The sequence below is a fragment of the Micromys minutus genome (assembly GCF_963924665.1).
Source record: "Micromys minutus genome assembly, chromosome: 27".
Classification (NCBI taxonomy): domain Eukaryota; kingdom Metazoa; phylum Chordata; class Mammalia; order Rodentia; family Muridae; genus Micromys; species Micromys minutus.
The window spans coordinates 41,970,347-41,992,896 of record NC_137962.1 but is presented as its reverse complement, the minus strand read 5'-3'; the positions used below and the strand labels follow the sequence as shown (position 1 = coordinate 41,992,896).

The following is a 22,550-nucleotide window of genomic DNA, read 5'->3' as shown; positions in this document are numbered from 1 at the left end:
ATCTAGGTATGGATTTCCTCATATGATAGGGCCAGACAATGAACTGGCATTTGTGTCCAAAGGAAGTCAGGATGTAGCAAAGTTCATTGGAGCAGATTGGAAATTGCATTGTGCATACTATACTAACACCAAAGTTCAGGGCCTGTAGAAAGAATGAATAGAACTTTAAAAGAGACCATAACTAAATTAGCTTTAGAGATAGGTGTGGACTGGGTGATGCTCCTTCCTGTTGCCCTATATATGATAAAGAATTCTCTTTGCCACATGGGATCTTTTGAAATTGTGTATGGTATCCCAGCCCCCATTGTACCCAGGCTACAGGTGGCAGCCACTACAGAACTGAAGGATGATGATTTAATGTGGTGGTGGTGGGGTTCCTTCTTGACAGTGGTTCATGGGGGGAGGGGGGCTGAGCTAGTTCTAATAGAATAAAGACCTGCTGTGAGTTGCATCAGATTGGCTCCTGTCTGGCTTTTGGGGATTACTAACATTTCCCTGGCACAACACTACCAGGCTTCACTAGTAGCCAAGCATTGGCTCTTCATTGTGTCGAGCCTCAGCTCCTTTTCATTACTCCTTCAATCATGCGCCCTCAACTGCAACTGAGGCTACACCTTCACCAATGGTCTTCCCTAGCCTCTCACTGTGCCAGCCTCAGCAGTTCTTCATGAGTCCTTCATAATTTCAAAACCAGCACCACCTGGATGACTCTTACACATTACCAAGTCCAGCTGCAGCACAAGGTGCAACCTTAGCTATCTCTGGAACACAGCTTCTTTGTGCTCCCAGAAAACACTTTGTACAAGATTTTACCTTAGTGATGCTGGTTTCTTCTTTTCTCTCTCTCTCTCTCTCTTTTTTTAATTAGATACCGTATATTTACATCTGAGATGTTATCTCTTTACCCCGCCCCGCTCCCCTCCCCTCCTCCATTTGCCTTCACAAAGGTGCACTCCCTTCTGATCCCCCTCTCCACCCTTGGCATTCCCCCACATTGGGAAAACGTGCCCTCTCTGGAACAAAAAAGCCTCTTCTCACATTGATGCCAGAAACTGACTGCTATCTTCAGCTACATATGCAACTGGATCAATGGGTCTCTCTCAAAGTGAGCACAAATGTTGGTGTTTTACCCCATGGGAGTTTTGGAGGGTTTGGTTGGTTGATAATGTTATCTTCCCATGAAGGTGCAACCCCTTTCAGCTCCTCAGATCCTTTCTTTAGCAACCTCATTGGGATCCCGAATTCAGACCAATGGTTAGCTACAAGTATGCTCAGCTGTATCTATATGATTCGCTGGTTTCTTCTTAATCACCAATAATTTCTTAGCTCCAGCTAATCAGCATCAATTGTCCCAGTAATGCCTTCTATTCTGGCATTCTGGACTCTAAAGCCAGAGCCACGTGGCTAAAGCTGCCAAGTTCTGTTGCTTGCTGGGGCTGGAACATGGCCCCCTTGTTCTATTACATCATCACCAGCTTTCTGTTTTCCAACTCCCTCCCTGCCTAAACTTGGCTCTCCTGGAACTTGCTCTGCAGACTGACTTTGAACTCAGAGATCTGCATGCCTGTCTCCTATACACTGAGATTAAGTGTGTGGTCCACCAAGCCTGAATTTAAATTTTTCTTCACCTAGAATTTGCTCAATTCTAGGCTGGCCTTGAACTCAGAAATCTGTTTGTTTTTGCCTCCTGGGATTAAAGGCACGCACTACCTTTCCTGGATCTAAATTTAGCTGGATAGGCTCTTGCGCTAAGGTCACTATTCCCTTAATGCAATTTACTATCCCCGAACACAGCTTTGAGTTCCTTTTCACTTCCTGATGCCCCTTTAATACTTGAACCATATATTTTATATTTTTCCTTTCTACATTTGTTCAAAATGTTCTTCATGAGACTTAACCAGGGAACAAAGTCTCGGTTGGGCTCTGAGACTTCCTTTGTCAATGCACTTAAGAAGTCTCTTCACCTTAGCCTCAGGCCGACTTCATACCAGGGCAAAAAGTAGCTATATTCTTCACCAAAATACTACAAAACATTTAAAGCACTCTAATGCTTTCCAAATCCAGTTCCATTGAACTTTGAAACTAAACCTTTCAAACATCACCACTGAGAAATGAATAAACCGCACAACATCTAAATGGAAGATATCTATACATTTATGTTATAGGCATATATTTTTCACTGTTGTAGAAATCCCAATTTTTAATCCCAATCCCAAATTTCTACCCCACCTTGATTATTCAGTTCTTGGATAAAAGACACACAACCTTTATGTTTACAATAAGCTTTAAACAGCACAAGAGCTGGGCAGATACCTACCCTCTGTGTTATTAGAATCTACTTTCCTATCAAAGATCCTGAGTTGTTACTTACTATGTTTCACCTGGGCTGCTCTTAACTCCGATTGGCCAACCCTCAGGGCCACATTTTCATGACTCGCTTAACCCATGGCGGCTTCTCTCTCCTTCTTCACCTCTTTTCTTCCTTGTGGCTTTTCCTCCAATCCCCCAGGCCAGAGAACCTGAAAATCTGCATATGTCTCCTCTGCCCAGCTATTGGCTGTTGGCATCTTTATTCACTGATTAGAAATAACTTGGGAGCAAGGTCACAGAGTGTCACTTGGGTCTATGTGACGACTCTTTCATTTTTGGGCAACCAGGTCTCAAGGAAACAATCTTAGTATTAAAATACAAGCATCAGGCCAACTCACTACATTTCACAACCTACTATAATAGGTTCAACCCACCCACAAGAGATAGTGGGTAAGGACAGTTATAAAGATATGGGGGAAGCAGACCTGTTTAGAAATAGTTCTTCAAGGCACGAATCAGCAAGGGCAGGAAGTTCATGAGAAGTTCTTTGAAGAGTGTCTTTCTAGGAAGTCACAAGCGAGATACAGCAATGCAATGTAAGGCAAACCAATACTTGCATGTAGGCAGCAAAGACTAGCGAGATGGAGCAAAACAATCCAATTTTCAAGCTCCCACTGTTTGTGGGGTCATAATTATAGTCTTTCAAATCATGTGACCTTTCACCTGTGTCAACTTCAGCAAAACATCCTACCTGTCTACCCCAACAAACATTGTAACTCATGTTTCCAAAGAAACCAGAAATTTCTACTTTAATATGTGACATATTTTTCTACCACAGACAGTTTGCTGACAGATCTCTGAATCTGAAGCTACTTTGGGTCTACATTCCCATTCCTGGCCAGCTAGACTACATAGTGAGGCCTTATCTAAGAATAAAAAAAGCTTGTCTGCTAAGAGATAATTTGTTTGTTTGTTGAGACACAGTTTCTCCATGGAGCCCTGGCTGTTCTGGAACTTGTTCTATAGACCAGTCTGGCATTGAAGGGCATGATGCCACCAGAGCTTGGGCATGGGATAATATTCCACCACCCCTACCACCATCATCATCATGTTTTTCTTTTTAAGTCAAGATCTCTCTACTACGTAGCTCATGCTGTCCATGAGCACAATATGTAAATCAGGCTACCCACAAACTCAAGAGATCTACCTGCTTCTACCTCCCAAAATCTGGCATTAAAGACCTGTACCCTCATGCTCAGTTCTTTGTTCTGTTTTGGTTGAGACAGGGCTCCTCCCCTCACCTTCTATCTTTCCTACCTTGTAAAAAACGGTTATACAAACCTTTTCATTTCTCCTACCTGGTAAAACTTGTTTATACAAAGGTCCCCGTGCATTTTGGGAACTTGACAGCCTGAAGTGGCTGATCTTTAATTGCCTTTACACTGATTCCTTTAAAACTTGTAAAAGACTTTGAGGTGAGACCCAGCAGACAGGGAAAAGATACATCACCACCTACATTAGAATAACACTCAAGTAAACTTCCTGTCTTGGTTCACTTACTAGTTGGATTTAGGCTCTGGTGCACCCCTTTTTTAGGAAAACAAAAACAAAAAGATCTTGCCAAGGTTCTGTGTTACTCCTGCAGCACTAAGATGACCTTTTCTACTCTAACATACCTCTTTAAATCAGTTATGATAATTACAATGTAAGCAAAACAAAAAGCCCAGAAACAACACCAAGTAGAAAAATAACATGCTTGGTGAGGACAGGGGGCCCTTGAACCCCTCTTGTGTTGCTCCTTAAGCACCTCTGATGTAGAGACTGTTGGCTCCTCAACAAGTTATAGAATTGACACACAAGTCTAGAAAATTCAAGAATTTCTATTTTCTGAATACACAGCCCAAAGTAATGAATGCAAACAGATAATGAACACATCTGCTCTTAGCTCTCTTGCTCAAGAAAAACTACAGGTGGCCATTGTTTGGTGCTAGGCTTCAGCACTGGGCTGAACTCAACAAAAGTGTCAACCATAATCAAGTCTCAGACATCAAAGGAAACTAGGTTGTTATATTACCTTTTGGGAAATCAGGAGAGGGTGGATTTCCATGAGCATGATAGTAGAGTTCCCAGTTCCCTATGCTTTAATCCTTACTAAAGAAGAGCAATCTGGAGTTATTTTTTCTATAGTCTGTCTCTACCTGAGGAACAAAGTAACCATCTAGACCAATCTTTTTCTTTGCTTCTCTGTGTATCCCTGGCTGTCCTGGAACTTGCTCTGTAGACCAGGCTGTCCTGGAACTCATGGAGATCCACCTGACTGTTTCCTGAGGGCTGGGATTAAAGGAATGAGCCACCACTGTCAGATAACAAGTGTTACCTGCTATTTAATCACACTGTGAACTCTGAGATTATGTTATTTGCTGGGGAAAAAAGTTTTTGTTCTTTTTTAAAGTTATTTTGGTGTGGCTCAGCTGTGGCATACACCTTTAATCCAAGAGTTTTCTCATAAACAGGATTAAGAAAAGTCAACCATAGATTAAGAGGGGAAGCAAGCAAACAGTTGACAGGAAGCGAAAATAGGATTATTAAGGAAAGAACAGAGAGTAAACAATCTGTAGGATGGGTAGAGAGACACACAGAAAAGGGGGGGTCATTGAGTTAGAAGTCTTTTGGGGATGAGTGAGAGAGGGGATTCCTTTTGGGATATTGGCTGAGGAGGAATCAGGTGGGTGCTTTCTCTCCCTCTATGAGCTGGCAGGCTTTCACACCAACATCTGATTCTGTTGTCTTCACTGGTAAAAATCCAACAATCGAGATCTTGTTAAGAACAGACAAGACTAATCTTATTTCTACCTTTTTCTTTCTTCCCCTTAGGTCTTCCCTCTATGTCCTCCCTTCTATTTGCTCAGCTTCATTGTGGAATGAAGGTTGCCTGAACTAGAATTATAAATTAGTTTCTATCTCTCAAATTAAATTTGGCATCACAGTGGCCCAAGTGTCCAGTGACCTGAGTGAACAAAACAAAGTAGGAAATCCTGACCCGTGCCACTGACACGAACCAACCTGGCAAACATCAGGAAGACAGTCATAGGACAAATTTCAAACAAAGAATATTGGCTGCTGGAGAGGAACTGGAGATAGGTTCTTTAGGGCATGGACATTTCTGATTTGCATAAAGAGCTTTCCAGTGCCAACACGCAAAACTGCTGGTCCATAACACCACATAACTCAACAGGTTAAAAGGTAGGCTGTATTATTACTTGTACTTTATCATGATGGCGAACGCCTTTAATTCCAAAAGAGAGGCAGAGGATCTGAGTTTGAAGCTAACATGGCCTGCAAAGAAAGTTACAGAATAGCCAGGGCTACACATAGAAACCCTATCCCCAAAATCCAACAAAACAAAAACCTCCTCCCAGCAGGCTCAGAAGCCACCAGGGCAAGGGCAAGATCATAAAGGAGGAAACTAATCAGGAACACATGAAGCACAACTACTTGTGGGGAGCCATGGCTAAGAAAATAGCCAAACTACAGCCATCTTGACACTGCAACCTGTGAGTAGCTGCACCCCCCCACCCCCACCCCCCCCCCGCCTGTGGGAACCTGACCTTTCGCCTGAGCCTTCCGGGAAGCACCACAATGGACCCTGCCAAGAATAACTGCCAGGTGACAAAACAGGATGTTCCAGAAAAAGCACGAGACCGTTGTTGGTGCTAGACCACAACACCACCCTCTTCCGTGGTCTAAAGATTTTGTAAAATTCCACTGCATTCTGCCTTCCCCCTGCTTAAGCCTATATAAGCTGTAAGCATTCTATCCTCAATGAAGCCTTGACACCATCCAGACTGACTCTGTGTCATTCTTTATGTGCTTGGCTTCCTTTCTCTCTCACCCCCATGACTCTCAGGATGAAGGCCTCTTCGGGACCCTGAATAACCTGACCTGCTGGGCGGGTCAACTACTCTTAGCAATTAAAGGGCGGGGCCTCTGGGGGCGGGCTCTAGCATACTTCCGCCTTCTTATCCAGCCCGCACTATAAGTATCCGGAAGCATTCTGGTCGGCTAATTTCCGCTGGAGAGTTGAAGTTTGTGCGGCGCGCAGCTGAGTTGACGGGTGAAGCTGCCAGAGCTGGGGAGTTGTCTGGAGGCGGACTGTTGGACTGTTTTGAGCGGCTCTGCTCTGCACCATTGCGCTTGCGCTGAAGCTGATCCTACCCCCGGAATCCCCCGCGGCCTTCAGATGCACCGGCCACTTGCTGCTGCTTCTGCTCCCTGTGAGGCTCGACGAGAGCGCGGCTTCGGACTCGGCAGCGCTGTTCCCAAGGAGAATAACGACGATGCCCCTCCGGTAAATACGGACCTTTTATCTCCAATCCCTGGTCCTGCGTCCACATGAATCCTCATGGCTCTGGCGCTCGGGGTTCCTGCTTCTCCCTGGTACCGCGCTCGGGCAGTCCTCGAGTCTCAGTCCGGGTCTCTGTTCCTGCTTTCCAGGACTACAGCTTTCTGTTTTAGTGTTTCCTACACTCCTTGCTCTCTGGCCTTGAAGTCCAGCCCCAGGCTTGTGGCACCAGTTCTGGAAATATTCTAGATTTATCATGCAGAGTTTGTGATTGGCAGTCACTAACCAGACCTGTGTTTCCCGAGCTTCGGGTCTTCCTGGTGTGTCCCAATTTGCAGCCTTGCTAGTGGAGTGTAGATAAGAACGGATTTCAGGATCCTGTAGGTGGTTGGCTGGTCATGTCGCAATGTCACAAGGTTGAATGCCTCTAGGCGCAACTTTTGTGATAGCTGTTAAATAATTTTTATCTTTTTAAAGAGTTTCACTTTTGTAGCCTGGCTGGCCTCAACTTGTGCTGACCCCTTTGCTTCTGTCTCCTGAGTGTTAGGATTAATGAGGCTTCTTTTTACCTTTTTAAAACGTTGTTCCGGGGGCTGGAGAGATGGCTCAGCGGCTAAGAGCACTGACTGCTCTTCCAGAGGTCTGGAGTTCAACTCCCAGCAACCACATGGTGGCTCACTACCATCTGTAGTGGGATTCAATTCCCTCTTCTGGTGTTTCTGGGGATAGCAACAGTGTATACATTAAATAAATACACAAATAAATAAATATTATATTAAAAAAAAAACGTTGTTCTCTTTCTACTGTTGGTTTGTAGAAGTTATTCTAGAGACTAGTTCTTTGGCAGGAAAATGAATTGGAAATCTTTGTTGCTTGCCTTTCCATCTTCCTAACTCCCTCTTAGAACCAGAAACTCCTCTGTTCGTTTTGTTAAGTGTTGTTTTGGCTTGCTTTTTAAGTATCCCAGATGGTCTTTAACATAGCTTTGTAGTCAAAGCTGGCCTAATGGTTAATTTCTCAACTTGATACAATCATAATAATTTGGGAAGAATGTCTCAAGGGATTATTTAGTTCGGGTTGGCTTGTAAGCATGTCTTTGGGGAATTGCCTTGATTAGCTTAATTGATATGGGCAGACACAGATTAGGGCCCTGGATTAAGATTAGAGAAAGCTAGGTGAGCTCTAAAAATGTATTAGTTCATTTTGTTTTTGACTCTGATGTGACTAGCTGCCTTGATTGTAACTTGGAATTGTAAACTAGATGAGCCTTCTCTAAACTGTTTTAGGTTTTTGTCCGAATTTTATTGTGCAGCAGAGATGAACCCAGCCTTGGACTTTTTTTTTCCTAAGATTTATTTATTTGTTATAAGTACACTGGAGCTGTCTTCAGACACACCAGAAGAGGGCATCAGATGCTATTACACATGGTTGTGAGCCACCATGTGGTTACTGAGATTTGAACTCAGGACCTCTGGAAAAGCAGTCAGTGCTCTTAACCACTGAGCCATCTTTTGTAACTTTCCAGTTTTGGAAAACTATTTACTGTGTGTATGCATGTAAATAGTACAGGGCAGGTGTGTATACCACTCTGCATATAAGGACAGCTTGCTGGAGTAGGTCCTTTCCTCATGTTATACTGGTCTGGGGGATTGACCTCAGGTGACATTAGTCACCTTTACCAGCTGAACCATCTTGGTGATCCAACTTTTTTTTAATTATATATATATATATATATATATATAAAGTACACTGTAACTCTCTTCAGATACACCAGCAGGGAAGGCATCCCATTACAGATGGTTGTGAGCCACGCTGGGATTTGAACTTGGAACCTCTGGAAGAACAGTCAGTGCTCTTAACCACTGAGCCATCTCTCCAGCCAGGCATTTTTCTTTTGTAATTTCAGTTTATCCTCGACTGGCCTTTGGCTCACCAAGATCCACCCATCCCTCAGCCACCACGCCCCCGGCTGGGAGATTTTCTTAACTGGTTAGCTGAAGAGGAAAGTTCCACCTTGGATGTGGGCAGCACCACCTCACTGACTGGGCCCTGTGTCAAATAAAAAGGAGGGGAGCAGAGCATTAGCCAACTTGAGGGAGTGGTGGGTCAGTGTGCCCTCCCTCCTGTGAGACTGCTATCAGTCTCATTAGCACGGCAGTATACCTAGTTATTACTGCTGTTTGCCTACTTTGTTGTCCTGACTACAGAATCAAAATGATCTCTTTCTTGATAGCAATGGGATGGTCTGAAGGGAAGGTCATGCTATGCTGTAGCTGAGTAAACTGTGGCTGACACACCAGCAGAGGGCATCAGATCCCATTACAGGTGGTTGTGAGCCACCATGTGATTGGTGGGAATTGAACTCAGGACCTCTGGAAGAGCAGTCAGTGATGAGCCATCGCTCCAGCCCATCAGTAACTTTTCTTGTTGCTATGACAAGCAGCTTGAGGGTATACAGCCCACCTTGGTGGCAGGAGCGTGAGCTGAAGCTGGACAGATTGCATCCTCATTCTGGAGGCAGGGAGGAAATGCTGGAGCTCCCCTTTTTGTTAGTCTGGAAGGAACCACAGTCCAAGGAATGAGAGTGCATATATTTCGGGGTTGGTTAGACTTCTGGGAAACACCCTTACAAACACACCCAAATGTCTCCTAGGTAACCCTCCATGAATACTGACCATCACAGAGGTCATTGCTTGCCCTGCCCCTGTATATGGGTTTTAGCACACTCTCTGACTCACTGTCACTCAGTAGCAGACCATCCCGGAACCATCTGAGTATCGGGTGCCAGTGACCTTCAGAGACGTGGCTGTGTACTTCTGCAGGGAAGAATGGGAGTGTCTCAGTCCTAGCCAGAGGACCCTCTACCGGGATGTGATGCTGGAGAACTTCAGGAGCTTGAATGAGCTTGGTAAGAGCTGCATGTTAGTTTCTGGAGCTCACTGTGGGTCCTGGCTAAAGATTTCTGTGCTGTGTCTAATCTCATTTGGCTCCCCTAGGGTAGCCAAATTCTTTTCCTCAAACCCTTGGGGCCCTGCAAAGGCTTATGTCAACATATGTGTTTTCATATGTAGGCAAGCCTTCTTCTTTCTCCTGCAAGCCTCTGTTTTCTTCATTCTCCTGGCCAGGCTGCTGGGTTCTTGTGCTGCCTAGAGCTACTCTTAGTCCTGGCCGTACTGTCTTTTACACAAATCAGATACCATTTCTCTCCTTTTTGGAAAGGATGCTGCTGCCGGAGACCAGGCCTTATTTCTCGCCTTGAACAATGGGATGAGCCCTGGGTTGACAAATGGGACAGATCTGAGTCCCTGGAAGGACAAAAAAGTATCTGCCCAGGTAAGTGAGATGAGCTTTTCGCACTCTGAATTAGGGGCTTTGGAGGCCGCATGAATGTCTCAGTTCTGCCACTAGGCTCTGACTCATCTGTGCATCATCAGTCCCTTATACCTGAAAAGAGGTGTTTGAGAAAGGGAGGCAGTGTCCTAGCACCGTGAGCCTAGGAGTGGCTGGGATTTGACTGTTATCCATTTGGCAAGGCAGAGGGAAAAGAGGTCATGCTCTAGGTTTGACAGGGGAGCAGGTTCTCTATTTCACATGTATTTGCTCAATTGTAGAATTAGGATAAAGCCATGGCTCTTTCCTTAAGATATTCCCAGTGGTCATGAGGAGGCTTTCTTTTTGCCATGATGGGCATAGAACCCAAGGGCTTGGAGAAGCAGTTGTTGGGCCACTTACTACTCAGCCCAGGTCCTGTCCCCTCCATGTCCTTGTGCCTGCACACTTCCAGACAAGGTTTCTCTGTAGCCCTGGCTGCCCTGGAACTCTGTAGACCAGGCTGGCCTCAAACTCAGAGATCTGCCAGCCTCTGTCTCCTAGTGCTGGAATTAAAGGTGTGTGCTGTCACTGCCTGCCTCTCAGAAGTCAGATCAAGCAGCTTTGTAAGTCTAAGTCAGGCTGAGAAGTCCCCAGATTACGTGAAGCCTCCAGGCCTCTGTTTACAGGAAGCTCATGGCTTAGAGTTGGTGGTTCTCAATTTTAGGGAGCTCTCAATTCCTGCCCTAGCTCTCAATTCCTCCATGAGCTAACACAAGTTTAATGGACACTTGAATGGTTGTTTTTGGTCCTTTTAAACCCATTTTTCCTGGGTGGTGGCAGCACCCACCTTTAATCCTAGCACTAGGAGACAGAGGCAGGTAGATCTCTAAGGTTGAGGTCTATAGAGAGATCCAAGACAGCTAGGGCTACACGAAGGAAAAAAGTTGTGCTGGAGTACCAGGTGCTGTTTTCCACTGTCTGGGACGGGATTTCTCTATGTAGCCTTGACTGTCCCTAAACTTGCTCTGTAGATCTAGCTGGCCTTAGACTCGGAGATCCACCTGCCTCTTCCCAAGTGCTGGGTTAAAGGTGTGTGCCGCAACCCAGCTCAATGTTCACCTTTTCAGTCTCCCATTGTCTTGGCTCATCTGTGTACACTGATTAGATAGTACCCTAAGTAGATTGATTTGACACTTGGTAGCTTTTCTTCATTTTCTGTTGGATATGTTTTATAAGTCGTCTGTGTCTGGGCCAGTTCTGTGTAAATGTATCTATTCCTCCACAGGAGGCAGAAAACCTGTAGATCCTGGTAAGTTGGCTTCAGTTTCTGAGAGGACCCATTCACGGACAGGAGCCAAGAAAGGGGCTACCTTGAGGAAGAACACCCTGACATCTAGTAAGGCGGGCTTTCCCAGAGCTACCTCTGAAAAGAAAGTGGACAAAAACGAAGCTCTCCAGAACCAGATGTGTGGAAAATCCAGCAGGAAGCAGCCAGGCCTCAAGGAACAGGGCAAGGGTGGAGCAGAGGGACACTCATTTATCTGTGGCATATGTGGGAAGACCCTGAGCTGCCACAGCAAGCTGGCCGCTCACCAGACAGTACACACTGGAACCAGGTCCTTTGAGTGCTTTGAGTGTGGCCAGACATTCCGCTGGGTCTCAAACCTTCTACGCCACCAGCGAAATCACACAAGCGAGAAGCCCTTCTGCTGTGAGGTGTGTGGACAGGCCTTCAGCTTGAAGGACCGCCTGGCACGGCATCGAAAAATTCACACTGAACACCGGCCCTATGTGTGCAGTGACTGTGGGAAGGCCTTCAAACAGAAGTCAAACCTCCTGCGGCACCATCTTGTTCACACAGGAGAGAAGCCTTTCTACTGTGACAACTGTGGCAAGGCCTTTGGGACTAAAGAGAACCTCAACTACCACCAGCGGATTCACAGTGGAGAGAAACCCTACACCTGCGGTGTGTGCGGAAAGGCCTTCAGGTGGCCCAAGGGCTTCAGCATCCACCAGAGGCTGCACATGAACAAGAGGTCCTATAAGTGTGAACAGTGTGGAAAGGGTTTCCGCCACCTGGGCTTTTTCACAAGGCACCAGAGAACTCATGGGCGAGGAGAAGTGTAGAGCTTCCTGTGGGCAGCTGGGTCTTCCCTGTTCTCGGCCGTGGGGAAGAACTGCAGCAGGTGCTCCCAAGCAGAGGCCCGTGAGCCAGCAGTTCTCGCTGGAAGTCTGAGAAAGTTCGGACACAGGGAAAGGGATCTAAGTTGCGCTGGCAGAGCCAGCAGCAGCTGTTCCTTTGGTGCTTCTTGCTTCTGATCATGTTGAAGAAATTTGTCCCTGTCCTGAGTGTCGTTTTGTATGCACTTTAACTCTTCTCTCTCAGCTCTTCCGCCATGTCGCCTGTCTTGTGGGAGGGAGGTCTGAGGCTTGAACAGAAGCAAAGCTTACTGTTGGAGCTGACAAGATGACCCAGAGAGTAAACAGCCTACAAAGGTTGATAGTCCTATCAGGGATCCGTATGGCCGGAGGAGAGAACCAAATGCCATAAGCTGTCCTGACTTCTCTCCTGTGTGTGCGTACAGACACAATAAATAATCAATGGGAGAAGCCTCTTCTTCAGCCTCAGCAGGTGGCTATACCACAGCCCTGGTAAAGGGCTACAGAAAGACCCAGACACACATTGGGGTGGCTGTGGGGCGTCTATTACAGCGTCCTCAGTGCTTCCCTAGCACTTTGTTCAGCTAGAGACACTGGATCTTTGCTTCTGTTTATTTGGTTTCGTTAAAGTATAACCAGGTTATTTCCCAATGGCATGGGAGCGCTGCTGGGAAGGCAGATGAGTATTTGCTTCACATATGACCCTTTGTACCTGTAGGGAGCTGTCTAGTGATGGGCAGGGCGGGACAGTGGGAACCTCTCCTGGCTGTGAGAGCTGGATGCTTCTCAGTGTTCTGGTTTCTCTGGATAAGGTCATAAATTGTAGAAATAGCTGCCAAGCTGGGCCCATTCTCAGCTTCTGGGTCCCTTCAGGAATGAGGACCCCAGGGATGCACTACCACAGGCTGTAGCTACTGTGGTGCTGGACATCGGGTGGTGCTCAGGAACTGCCTGGGTCAGGTCTGCTGCCTACACAAATGCCAAAGTGAATTACCTGCCGTTGCCCTAGATGCTCCTCTTTGGCGCATGACCCTGGTGTCTGGGGTCATGCCCCTAGAATTAGGCTGGGCCTTAAGGCAGTGTGAGGTAGCCATGTGTATCCCAGGGCATCTCTTCAGTTCTAAGTCAGAATGTCAGTTTTTCAGCCACTGGTCTACCAGGTGGAGCTCATGGATACAGCTCTGTACTACAAGCTTGATCAAGGAACCAAGCACATTTTTCCCTTTATAAATCAGGTTATCCCCAGATTTAATGATGGACTGTAAGTTTGAAGAATTTCAGGGGGCAGAAGCGATGGCTCAGCAGTTAAAAGCACCAACTGCCCTCCAGAGAATTCCAGGTTTGTGTCCCAGCACCATGGCCTACAACAACTCTTGATGCCGGGTGATCCAACACCCTCTTCTGGCCTCTGGACACAAAGCCACACATGATGTACAGATGTATATATAGGTAAAACATCCACACATAGTTAGCAAGTACTGTTTATAGGAAATGGGAACCAGAAGATGGTGCTAGACATAATCTGGCATATCAGATGGAGCTGAGGGATGGCCTTGATCTTAAGCCGCTAAAGGTTTTAAAGATTTTAAAACAATTTTGTGTACTAGTATGTTACCTACATGTATGTGCAACGTGTGCCTGGTACCCACATATCTAAAAGACTCTGATAGCCTGGAACTAGGTTGTGAGCACCATATACATACTGGGAACAGAACCCAGGTTCCATGCAAGTGCTCTTCACCCCTAAGCCATTGCTCCAGTTTAAAAAGCTTATTTAGGTCAAGCCTGATCTTCCTGCTTCTACCTCCTGAATGCAGTGAGTATAGGTCATGGGGATCATTGCCTAGTGCATTCTGGGTAGACACTATTCAAATTCAGCTACACCCCCACTGGGGCCCTATTTGTGTGATTGCAACCAAGCTGGGTCATTTGTGAGTTTGCAATTGCATTGTAGAAGCTTAAGTCTATAGCAGTTTGTCCAGGTTTACTTCTGTAAGTCAGGAGGCTGCATTTCATTTCCTATATATACTTGGATAAACAAATGCATATTTGCCTTCCACCTAAGGGCTGCCAGGCAGATAGGTGTCTGGTATATCCAGTATTAGAGTTGGGAGGAGCTTTCATAGGAGTATGCAGAAAGGCCTGCTGTGGACTTTGCCTTGTATCTTAGGTCCTGCAGAACTGCTTCCACTGTCACATTGTCCAGGCTGATCTTGAATTTCCCATCCTCCTGCCTCAGTCCCCAAGTGGCTGCTGTAGAAGCCTATACCACCAGTCCTTTGCCTCTCCAGAGCAGCTGGTCTTTACCTGGTTTGGTTTGGTTGTGCGTGTGTCTGTGTGTGCACAGTTGGCATAGGGCTAGAGAAAAGAGTGCTTACATCCCTCACACTACCTTGGCTGAATGAAGGAGTGTTGTGAGAGCAGGTGAGTGGCCAGCAGTGTCTCCTGACCACATCAGCCCTGTAAGGTGTGTGCACATGGAGCTACTCCGTTGTCTTGTGGGACCAGTAAGTGGCAGGATAATGCCTATGACCTTGATCCCAGGCAACACTCTGTTTAGGCAGCAAGCTATGAAACCGTGGCATTCACTGGTTGCTTTGTGAGGTCCACAGAGCTAGGAAGCATACGTCTCCAGCAGGACCAGCACCGCTTCACGACCCCAGACACAGATGGCCAGCAGCACCTTACCCCCTGTTTACCACCTGCTATACCCTATCTACAACTACAATGTCTCACTTGTTTGAGATACTCTTTTTCTGTCTAGCCCATGCTGGTCCTGAAATTGATCCTTTTGCTTCCTCATCCCAAGTGTTGGGATCACAAGCCTGCCACAACCATAGCCATCTGCGGCAGATTGGGGCAACTCAGCCTTCCTGATGCTGTGACCCTTTAATACACTTAGGTTGTGATGATTCCCAACCATAAAATTATTTCTGTTGCCACTTTACAACTGTAGTTTTACTATCCTTGTGAATCATAATGTAAATTTTCCAGTGGTATTAGGTGGCCCCTGTGAAAGGGTCATTTGGCCCCCAAAGTGACACAGGTTTGATAACCACTAATCTGCAGTGTCCTGAAACTTCATCTAGCAATTGCTTTGGGCCAACTGTTCCCGGTGCCCATTGTATCTCCCGTGCTTTCTCAGTCCACAGGCCATGAGGAAAACTGCAAAGCCCCATACAAAGGAAGAGAACCATACCTTTTGTTTTAAAAGGCACTTAAGAGGTGAGAAGGGACCTGAATGTCTCATGACCTTTGCTGAGATGTTGTAGTAGTTACCTCACTGTTGCTATGGTAACACAGCAAGGCCAGCTACGCTTTAAGGAAGAGTTTATTTTGACTCCGTTCCAGAGAGATCAGAGTCCAACTAGTCGGGGAAGCACGGCAGCAGGCAGGCATAGCAGTAGATGCAGGAAGCCAAGAATACGTGCCCTCAACCACATGCACTAAGCAAAGACAACACTGAAAGTAGAATGGGGTTTTTAATGGAAAAGTCTACCCCCAGAGACACACTTCTCCAGCAAGTGGTCCCTCCCACTGCTTCCCCTGAAACAGAAGCTGTGGTGCTCACCCATCATTGATAACCACAGAGAGTTCAAAGGAAGGATTCCATTCAAGTATAACCCGATGAACCAATACTTTACTTACTTTATGGAGAAGCTTCACCCTGAGTCCCACCTTCAGTGAACACACCCCACTTACAGACTATCTAGTACTTCTGGGAACCGCCTGCAGCTGGGGCAATATCGGACAAGGTTGGGCGCTGGCAGCAGGGAGTGGCCAGAATCTTAGATATGGTCTGATGACCTACCCCTTTTGCAGGAAATGCTAGTAGGCTTGAGTTGGTGAGGATGTTTGGGTAACCACCTCAAAACAAATGACAGTAGTAATATCTAGTTAGTGTCTCACACACTGTAGCATCTAAGGGTTGGGAGATGGCTCGCTGGACAAAGTACTTGCTGTTGCATGCATGAGGGCCCAAGGTTAGATCCTTAGCACCCACATAATAAGCTGGATGAGCATGTGGCCCACCCATAATGGTGGAGACAGGATTCCTGGGGGCAAACCGGCTGGCTGGACTAGCTTAGAGAGTTCCGCCTGAGGAAGACCCCTGATGATGTCAAATTCTGGCCTTCACAATCATGCTCATATGTATGTGAACATACATCTAGACATGGGCGCAGCACAGAGAAGATTTCAGTGTTTGACGTTAGATCTGACAGATGGTTTCTGAATGGGTCATGAGGCTGCTCTTAGACAGCAGGACATACACCCTTGTGGTCTACATGCTCCTCTTTTCATCGGGCAAATCTGGAGGCCCTGCAACTTGACTATTAGATCTTAGAAGATTCTATGCAGGGAGCTGGAGAGATGGCTCAGATGATAGGCATTTACTGTTCTTGCTGAGGACCCAGATTCCGTTCCCAACACCCACACAATGGCTCGAAAATAACTGTAACTCCAGTTCCTGAGAATCACACACCCCCTTTCACCTCTGCAGACACCAGGCATGTATAAGGTACACATATATACGGAGGTAAAACACCCATGCACGTAAAAATCTAAAGTCTTTAGAGCTTTTAAAATGTATGTTCTGTGTATGGGTGCTTTAAATGTGCATGTGAAGTCATCCAGTAGATGGTTGTGAGCAGCATGTGGGTGGTACCCAGAATCTCTGGAAGAGCAGCCAGTTTTCTGAGTGGCTGTCTCCCCAAACTATAATTTTTTTTTTCTTTATTTTGTTTTTGAGACAGCCTTCCCTAGTCCAAACACGCAGAAGATCCATGGGGCTTTCTGATGATAGCTGTGTTCCTGAACACATGAACTTGTGGATTCTTAAGGCAGTTCAGAAGTATCAAGGCTGTTGGCTCCCTCGCCCTGCACCATAGGTCAGGAAGCATCGCCTGTCCTGAACGTCCTTTTTTAAAATTTATTTGCTTATTATATAATTATATATAAGTACACTGTAGCTGTCTTCAGAGACACACCAGAAGAGAGTATAAGATCTCATTACAGATGGCTGTGAGTCGCCACATGGTTGCTGGGAATTGAACTCAGGATCTTTGGAAGAGCAGTTAGTGCTCTTAACCTCTGAGCCATCTCTCCAGCCCTGCCCGGAACTTCTTGAACAGGAAAGGTGCCCAAGCCAACCATTCAAATCTCAGTTAAGAAGAATTTTAATGACTGGCCTTGCACCTTAAGACAAGGGGAATGGGGCTGGAGAGATGGCTCAGTGGTTATGATGAGCACTGACTGCTCTTCCAGAGGTCCTGAGTTCAATTCCTGGCAATCACATGGTGGCTCACAACCATCTGAAATGGGATCTGATGCCCTTTTCTGGTGTGTCTGAAGACAGCTACAGTGTATTCATATAAATATAATAACAACAACAATAATAATAATAGACAAAGGGGGCTAAAGAGATGGTGGTTAGGAGCACTGGCTGCCCTTCCAGAGGTACTGAGTTCAATTCCCAGTGACCACATAGTGGCTCACAACCATCTGTAATGGTACCCAACACCCTCTTCTTGTGTGTGGGAAGATAGCTATAGTGTACTCAAATACATAAAATAAATACATCTTTAAAAAGAAGTTTATAAAAAGACAAAGGGGATGAGATGGTGGTGCATGCCTTTAATCCCAGCACTGAAGAGGCAGAGGCAGGAGGATCTCTTGGGTTCAAGGACAGTATGACCTACACAGAGAGACCCTTTCTTAAGAAAAGGACAGACCAACACAAAGGAATGTAAGATGTGACCCAGGTAAGGGCTACAACTAGCTATAGACACCACAGGGACAAGTGACAGTCTGGTCAGTATGATTTATAGAATTTTTCTCCAAGTTGCATTTCCTAATTTTAATCATGTCTTGAAGAAAGTTGGACAGTGCTTGGGGTGTGTGTAGCTCAGGTGATAGGTTTGTTTATCATCCATATAGCTCTGCGTTCAACACCCAGCACCAGAAGAAAACAGGTCAAAGTCCTATCCGGTAAAACACACAGGGATGTATTTAAAATTAAGGGACATAACTGTCTCCAACAAAATCCCAGAAAGTTCCAGATACATAACACGCATCCCTGTTCATCTTGATGGGTGGCAATGGGAGTTCACATAATTCTTGCAATGTTCCCTAAATATATATATATATATATATATATATATATATATATAATGGGAAAGCCCAGTAATTTCTTTTTGTGCTGAGAACAGAATCTGCTCTCTGCTGCTGAGATTACACTACCCAACTTCCCCTGAGCACCGCATATGCCTGCCTTGCTGGCTCTCTACCCAAGCTGGCTGTTGGTGGAAGGACATCGAATTCCAGCAGACAAGGAAGCATCGAGCTCACTTGTAGCTCGAATGGCAGGCCTCTCTGCTCACTTGAAATACAGGGCAAGTGCCAGAGCATCATAGAGTTTATTTTACACTTTTATTAACATATTTATGCACCAACAAATCTTCCAAGGTATGTCTCTCCACCCCATGCCCTGGTGGCCTGCCCCCTCATGTGGGTTCAGGCTGCTCCAAGACAGTATCTGTTCGGTCCTCAGTGTTCACTTTCTCCTCCACCTGTGGGCTGAGAGAGACCTGATCTTCCAACTGGACTGGGAGAAGCTTGGAGCTAGACTTGGCAGTTGTGTCAATTTCGGCAGAGACCTCACGCAAGGAGGGCTGAGGAGAGATCCGAGAGCCCTCGCGTGACCGCAAGGTACCTGAGGTCATGGACGGAACCCTGGATCCCTTTCGTGACGGGGTCTCAGATGTGACCCGCGAGCCCCTGTGTGATGGAGTCAGAGAAGGGACTCGAGATTCTGGATGTGACAGACTCCAGGGAGCAATCACAGACCCAGCCTTACGAGACGGCCCAGGAAGAGGCTCACTGGACGACAGTACAGATGGAGTCTTGGAGACTCGGTGTGACTGATCCACAGATGGGGTTCGGGAGGCCTGAACTGATTGGGTTGAAGCCTGGGTTCCTAAAATGTGATAGGTTGAGTCCAGCTCGGTGGCAAGTGACCCGATGAGCAAGTTGGGTTGGTGGCTTTGGGGTGGCTGCCAGAGTGGTGGTCCCCCCGGACCCCTGTGCAACCAGCCGTGCATTTTCTCCAGGTTCTGCACGTTCACGTGCTCCCGGCGCAGCTGCTCCCGCTGCTCCAGCAGCTGCTGTCGCATTTCCTGCAGTAAAAGAGACCTGTGGAGAAGCCTCATGAGTTCTAGTCGGAGACGCCCATTGTCTGCCTTGAGGGCCTGTGCGTGGGAAATGAGGGAACGCGCTGCCTCTCGCTCTGCGCGACGTGTCAGGGAATGCACGTGCAGGCGTGCCTCCCGCTCGAAACCAGACTTGTCATCTAGGAAGCGTCGTTTCACCTGGTGGAGGAGCTGCGTGTGCTCCACGCGCATGTGCAGCAGCTCGCGCTCCAGTGTCCGGATTCGCGCCAGCTGCTCCAGCTGCAGCTCCTACATGGGGTGAGGTGGGGGGTGGGGAGATCAGCGCACCTGTAGGGAACGCGCCCATCCCTCTCGACCCGGATTCGCGGTCGGGGGGCGCACTGGCCTTGTAGGGCTGCAGCTCCTGCACCTGCTGTGTCATGTTTTCTGCGCGCCTCTTCATTTCCTGCAGCTGTGCACGCACCCCGTCCTCACGGCCGTGGTAAAACGACGCCAGCTCCGCTCGCTGCCAGCGGATCTGCGCCAGGTCTATGCGGTTCTGGTCCTCGAGGCGCACCACGGCGTTGGCGCAGCGCAAAGCGTGCGCGCTCACATAACCGGCAAAGAGCCGGTTTTCTTCGCGCAAGCGCTGCGCCTCGCTGTTCAGGAACTCATTGTTCTGCAGCACCTCGTCTATCTGCTGCTCACTGGCCACCACGCTCTCCGAGAGCATCGCGTACTCGCGCTGTAAGTACTGCGCACGCTCGGAGAGCGGTTGCTCCGCACTTTCGCCCGCCTGCTTGCGCCAGGCGTTTTGTCCGCGCTTCTTCTTGGGCGCCATGGCTTAAGGCCCAGGCCAACTGGACTCATGAGAGCACCGTGCTCCACCCGCTCCCCCAGCTCAGTTATTCCCCCTTCTTAACCCGAAAACTCTGGAGAACTACACCCTAGGTTCAGGGATGCGTCTTCAGTTTATGACGTTCAGAGCAGGCAGGATTAAGGATCAGAGAGCACCATGGCCAATCTGTATTTGAGCGCTCCCTCCGGACCACAGCTTTCACATCCTGGTGCGTACCTCTAGAAATGTTGATGTTCAACCTTCGCATCATCATCTATGGAGACAGAACTTGGTCACGATGCTTTGACCTCACCCCATTCTGTTACTCTGGCAACAGCTTGATTCAGTCTTTCCTTCCCTACCATTTCTTATATCCTTGCATGACTCCTCAGTTATGGCATCGCAGTCAGGCAACGCTTCACCTTCAAGACACTGAACTAACTTCCAAGTCCCTATCCGCCCCTCACCAGGATTTTCGTGCTCTAGCTGTCACTCCATCGGATGCTCTTCAGGTCCCATAGCATAAGGGGACTCTTACCCATGCTCCCTCTATCCAGCTCTGAGCGAGCCCTCCCCCACCTGTCCTTGTGAAGTCTTCATACTCTCAGGACGAACCTCCCCGAGATACACACACACACACACACACATTTGCTTGTGTGTTTGTTATGGAGTCAGGATTTCTCTGTAACGGAGTCCTGGTTGTCCTGGACTCACTTTGTAGACCAGACTGGCCTTGAACTCACAGAGATCTGCTTGCCTCTGCCTCCGGAGTGCTGGGATTAAGGGCCTTCACCACCACACTCATCTCCACGTAGTATTTCTAATGGGACTGTTGGCATCTGAGGCCTTGGTGGAATGAGACTACGTGGAAGGCACTAAGACCGTTCAGATAAAATGCATGATAAACAACGGCCTTCACTTCATAATCCGAGTGATGGAGACTCGGTGACAAATGGGAAATTTTATTTTACAACCTTGCAAAGACTGTGCAACCTATCAAAAAAAAAAAAAAAGGCAAAAATAGCTAGCCTGAAAACTTGGTTCAAAACAGTGGTTTTTATACACCTACATATCCCTCCCCCTCCGAATTCCTCATCGGCTAGATTCTTCAGGGAGGTAAAGTTTCCCCTACTTACCTACCATAATTCACATCCAAACTTTCCCATCCTTCTGTGGTTCAAAATCTCTCCCCCCCCCCCCCCTTTTTGGCTTACATGGGTTCATCCCTTAAAAAATTGTAACTTTTTAATCTATGACAGAATGAAAAGGGCTCCTGTGGGAATGTGGGAAGGTGGCAGCTGCTGGCTAGAGAAGACAGGGGCCTAGTGCCTCCTGCTTATCTGTGGGTCATTAATAAGTGCCAAATGCCTCTCAGGTTAAAAGTGGACTCTTTTGGAGGGGGGGGTGAAATGAGGCCCATCCGTCATACCCCTGGCTTTCTCTTCCAGTAGACCAGACATCTAGAGGATCTGAGGGGTACACCAGGGATTGACTTCCCCCTTTTTGCTATTATCTGTACACGGACAGCATCTTTACAGGATTCCATCTTGATCAGAAAACATCAGGGATCTGCCAGTTTGCTACTGGATACTGAAGGTGACGGTTCAATAGGAGATGTAGGCTCAGCCGAGCGGCAACAAGTAAACCACTGGCTCGCTTTGACTCTGTTGGCTGTGCGGGGTCTTCACCACCACCACGTCAAGCAAAAGGACAACAGCCAAGATCACCAAGAAGTACCCTCAGCACACCATGCCCAATGTGTCTGCCAGTGTTTGACCAGTCCCAGATCCAGGAGGCAAAAGAGACCTTTAACATGATCAGCTAGGCTGGGTAGTGGTGGCACACACTTTTAATCCTGGCACTTGAGAGGCAGAGGCAGGAGGATCTCTCAAAGCTAGCCTGGTCTACGGCGTTGAGTTATAGGACAGCTAAGGCTAAGCAGAGAAACCCTACCTCAGAGAGGAGGGGGAAAAATCAACCAGAACCAAATTGGCTTCCTAAATAAGGAAGAATTGAGAATTGTGTGGTCTGTTTGCCTCACTGGGGAAAATTCCAGTTGATAGATACCTGGATGCCACACTGATGGGGTGCCAGGCTCCATCACTATCACCATGTTTCTCCGTGTATTTGGCAAGATGTCACCTGGCAACAGATCCTGAGAATGTCATTAGGAATGCTTTTGGTAGCTTTGATGAAGAAGCAGCTGGACCAGAAAGACTGTCATAAAGAGCTGCTGGTATCCTGGGGTGACTGTGTACAGAGGAGGAAGTGGGTGAGCTATACAGAGAAACCCTTGCTTACCAAAGTAGATTTCACTCACAACACAGGCCAAAAGTCTGTAGATCAGAGTTATGACGGCAGGTGTACGTTTCCACTTAGAAATTTAACTCTTGTCTGACAAACTCAAAACATGAGAGGTGTTCACAGTCAGACTTGGTTA

At 47.2% G+C, this 22,550-nt stretch overlaps 3 protein-coding genes across 3 annotated transcripts in view; 1 reads left to right on the top strand and 2 right to left on the bottom strand.

Annotated features, from left to right (window-relative positions):
* GFUS (GDP-L-fucose synthase) overlaps positions 1–2,864 on the bottom strand; it is a 29,409-nt gene extending 26,545 nt beyond the window's left edge. The window contains exon 1 of the mRNA XM_080939200.1: positions 2,796–2,864. The gene's annotated coding sequence lies outside the window, so the exon portion shown is untranslated. The remainder of the gene's footprint in view (positions 1–2,795) is intronic.
* A 3,616-nt stretch (positions 2,865–6,480) lies between these two features.
* Positions 6,481–12,195, top strand: ZNF707 (zinc finger protein 707). Its single transcript, XM_080939075.1, has 4 exons — positions 6,481–6,658; positions 9,404–9,560; positions 9,872–9,985; positions 11,250–12,195. Exons 1-4 carry the CDS (start codon positions 6,551–6,553, stop codon positions 12,089–12,091), a joined length of 1,221 nt encoding a protein of 406 aa, XP_080795201.1. The 5' UTR covers positions 6,481–6,550; the 3' UTR covers positions 12,092–12,195.
* A 6,432-nt stretch (positions 12,196–18,627) lies between these two features.
* CCDC166 (coiled-coil domain containing 166) lies at positions 18,628–20,113 on the bottom strand (the record flags this gene model as incomplete). The annotated part of the gene is made up of 2 exons (XM_080939750.1): positions 18,628–19,581; positions 19,679–20,113. 2 exons carry the CDS (start codon positions 20,111–20,113, stop codon positions 18,628–18,630), a joined length of 1,389 nt encoding a protein of 462 aa, XP_080795876.1.
* Positions 20,114–22,550: the final 2,437 nt, after the last annotated feature.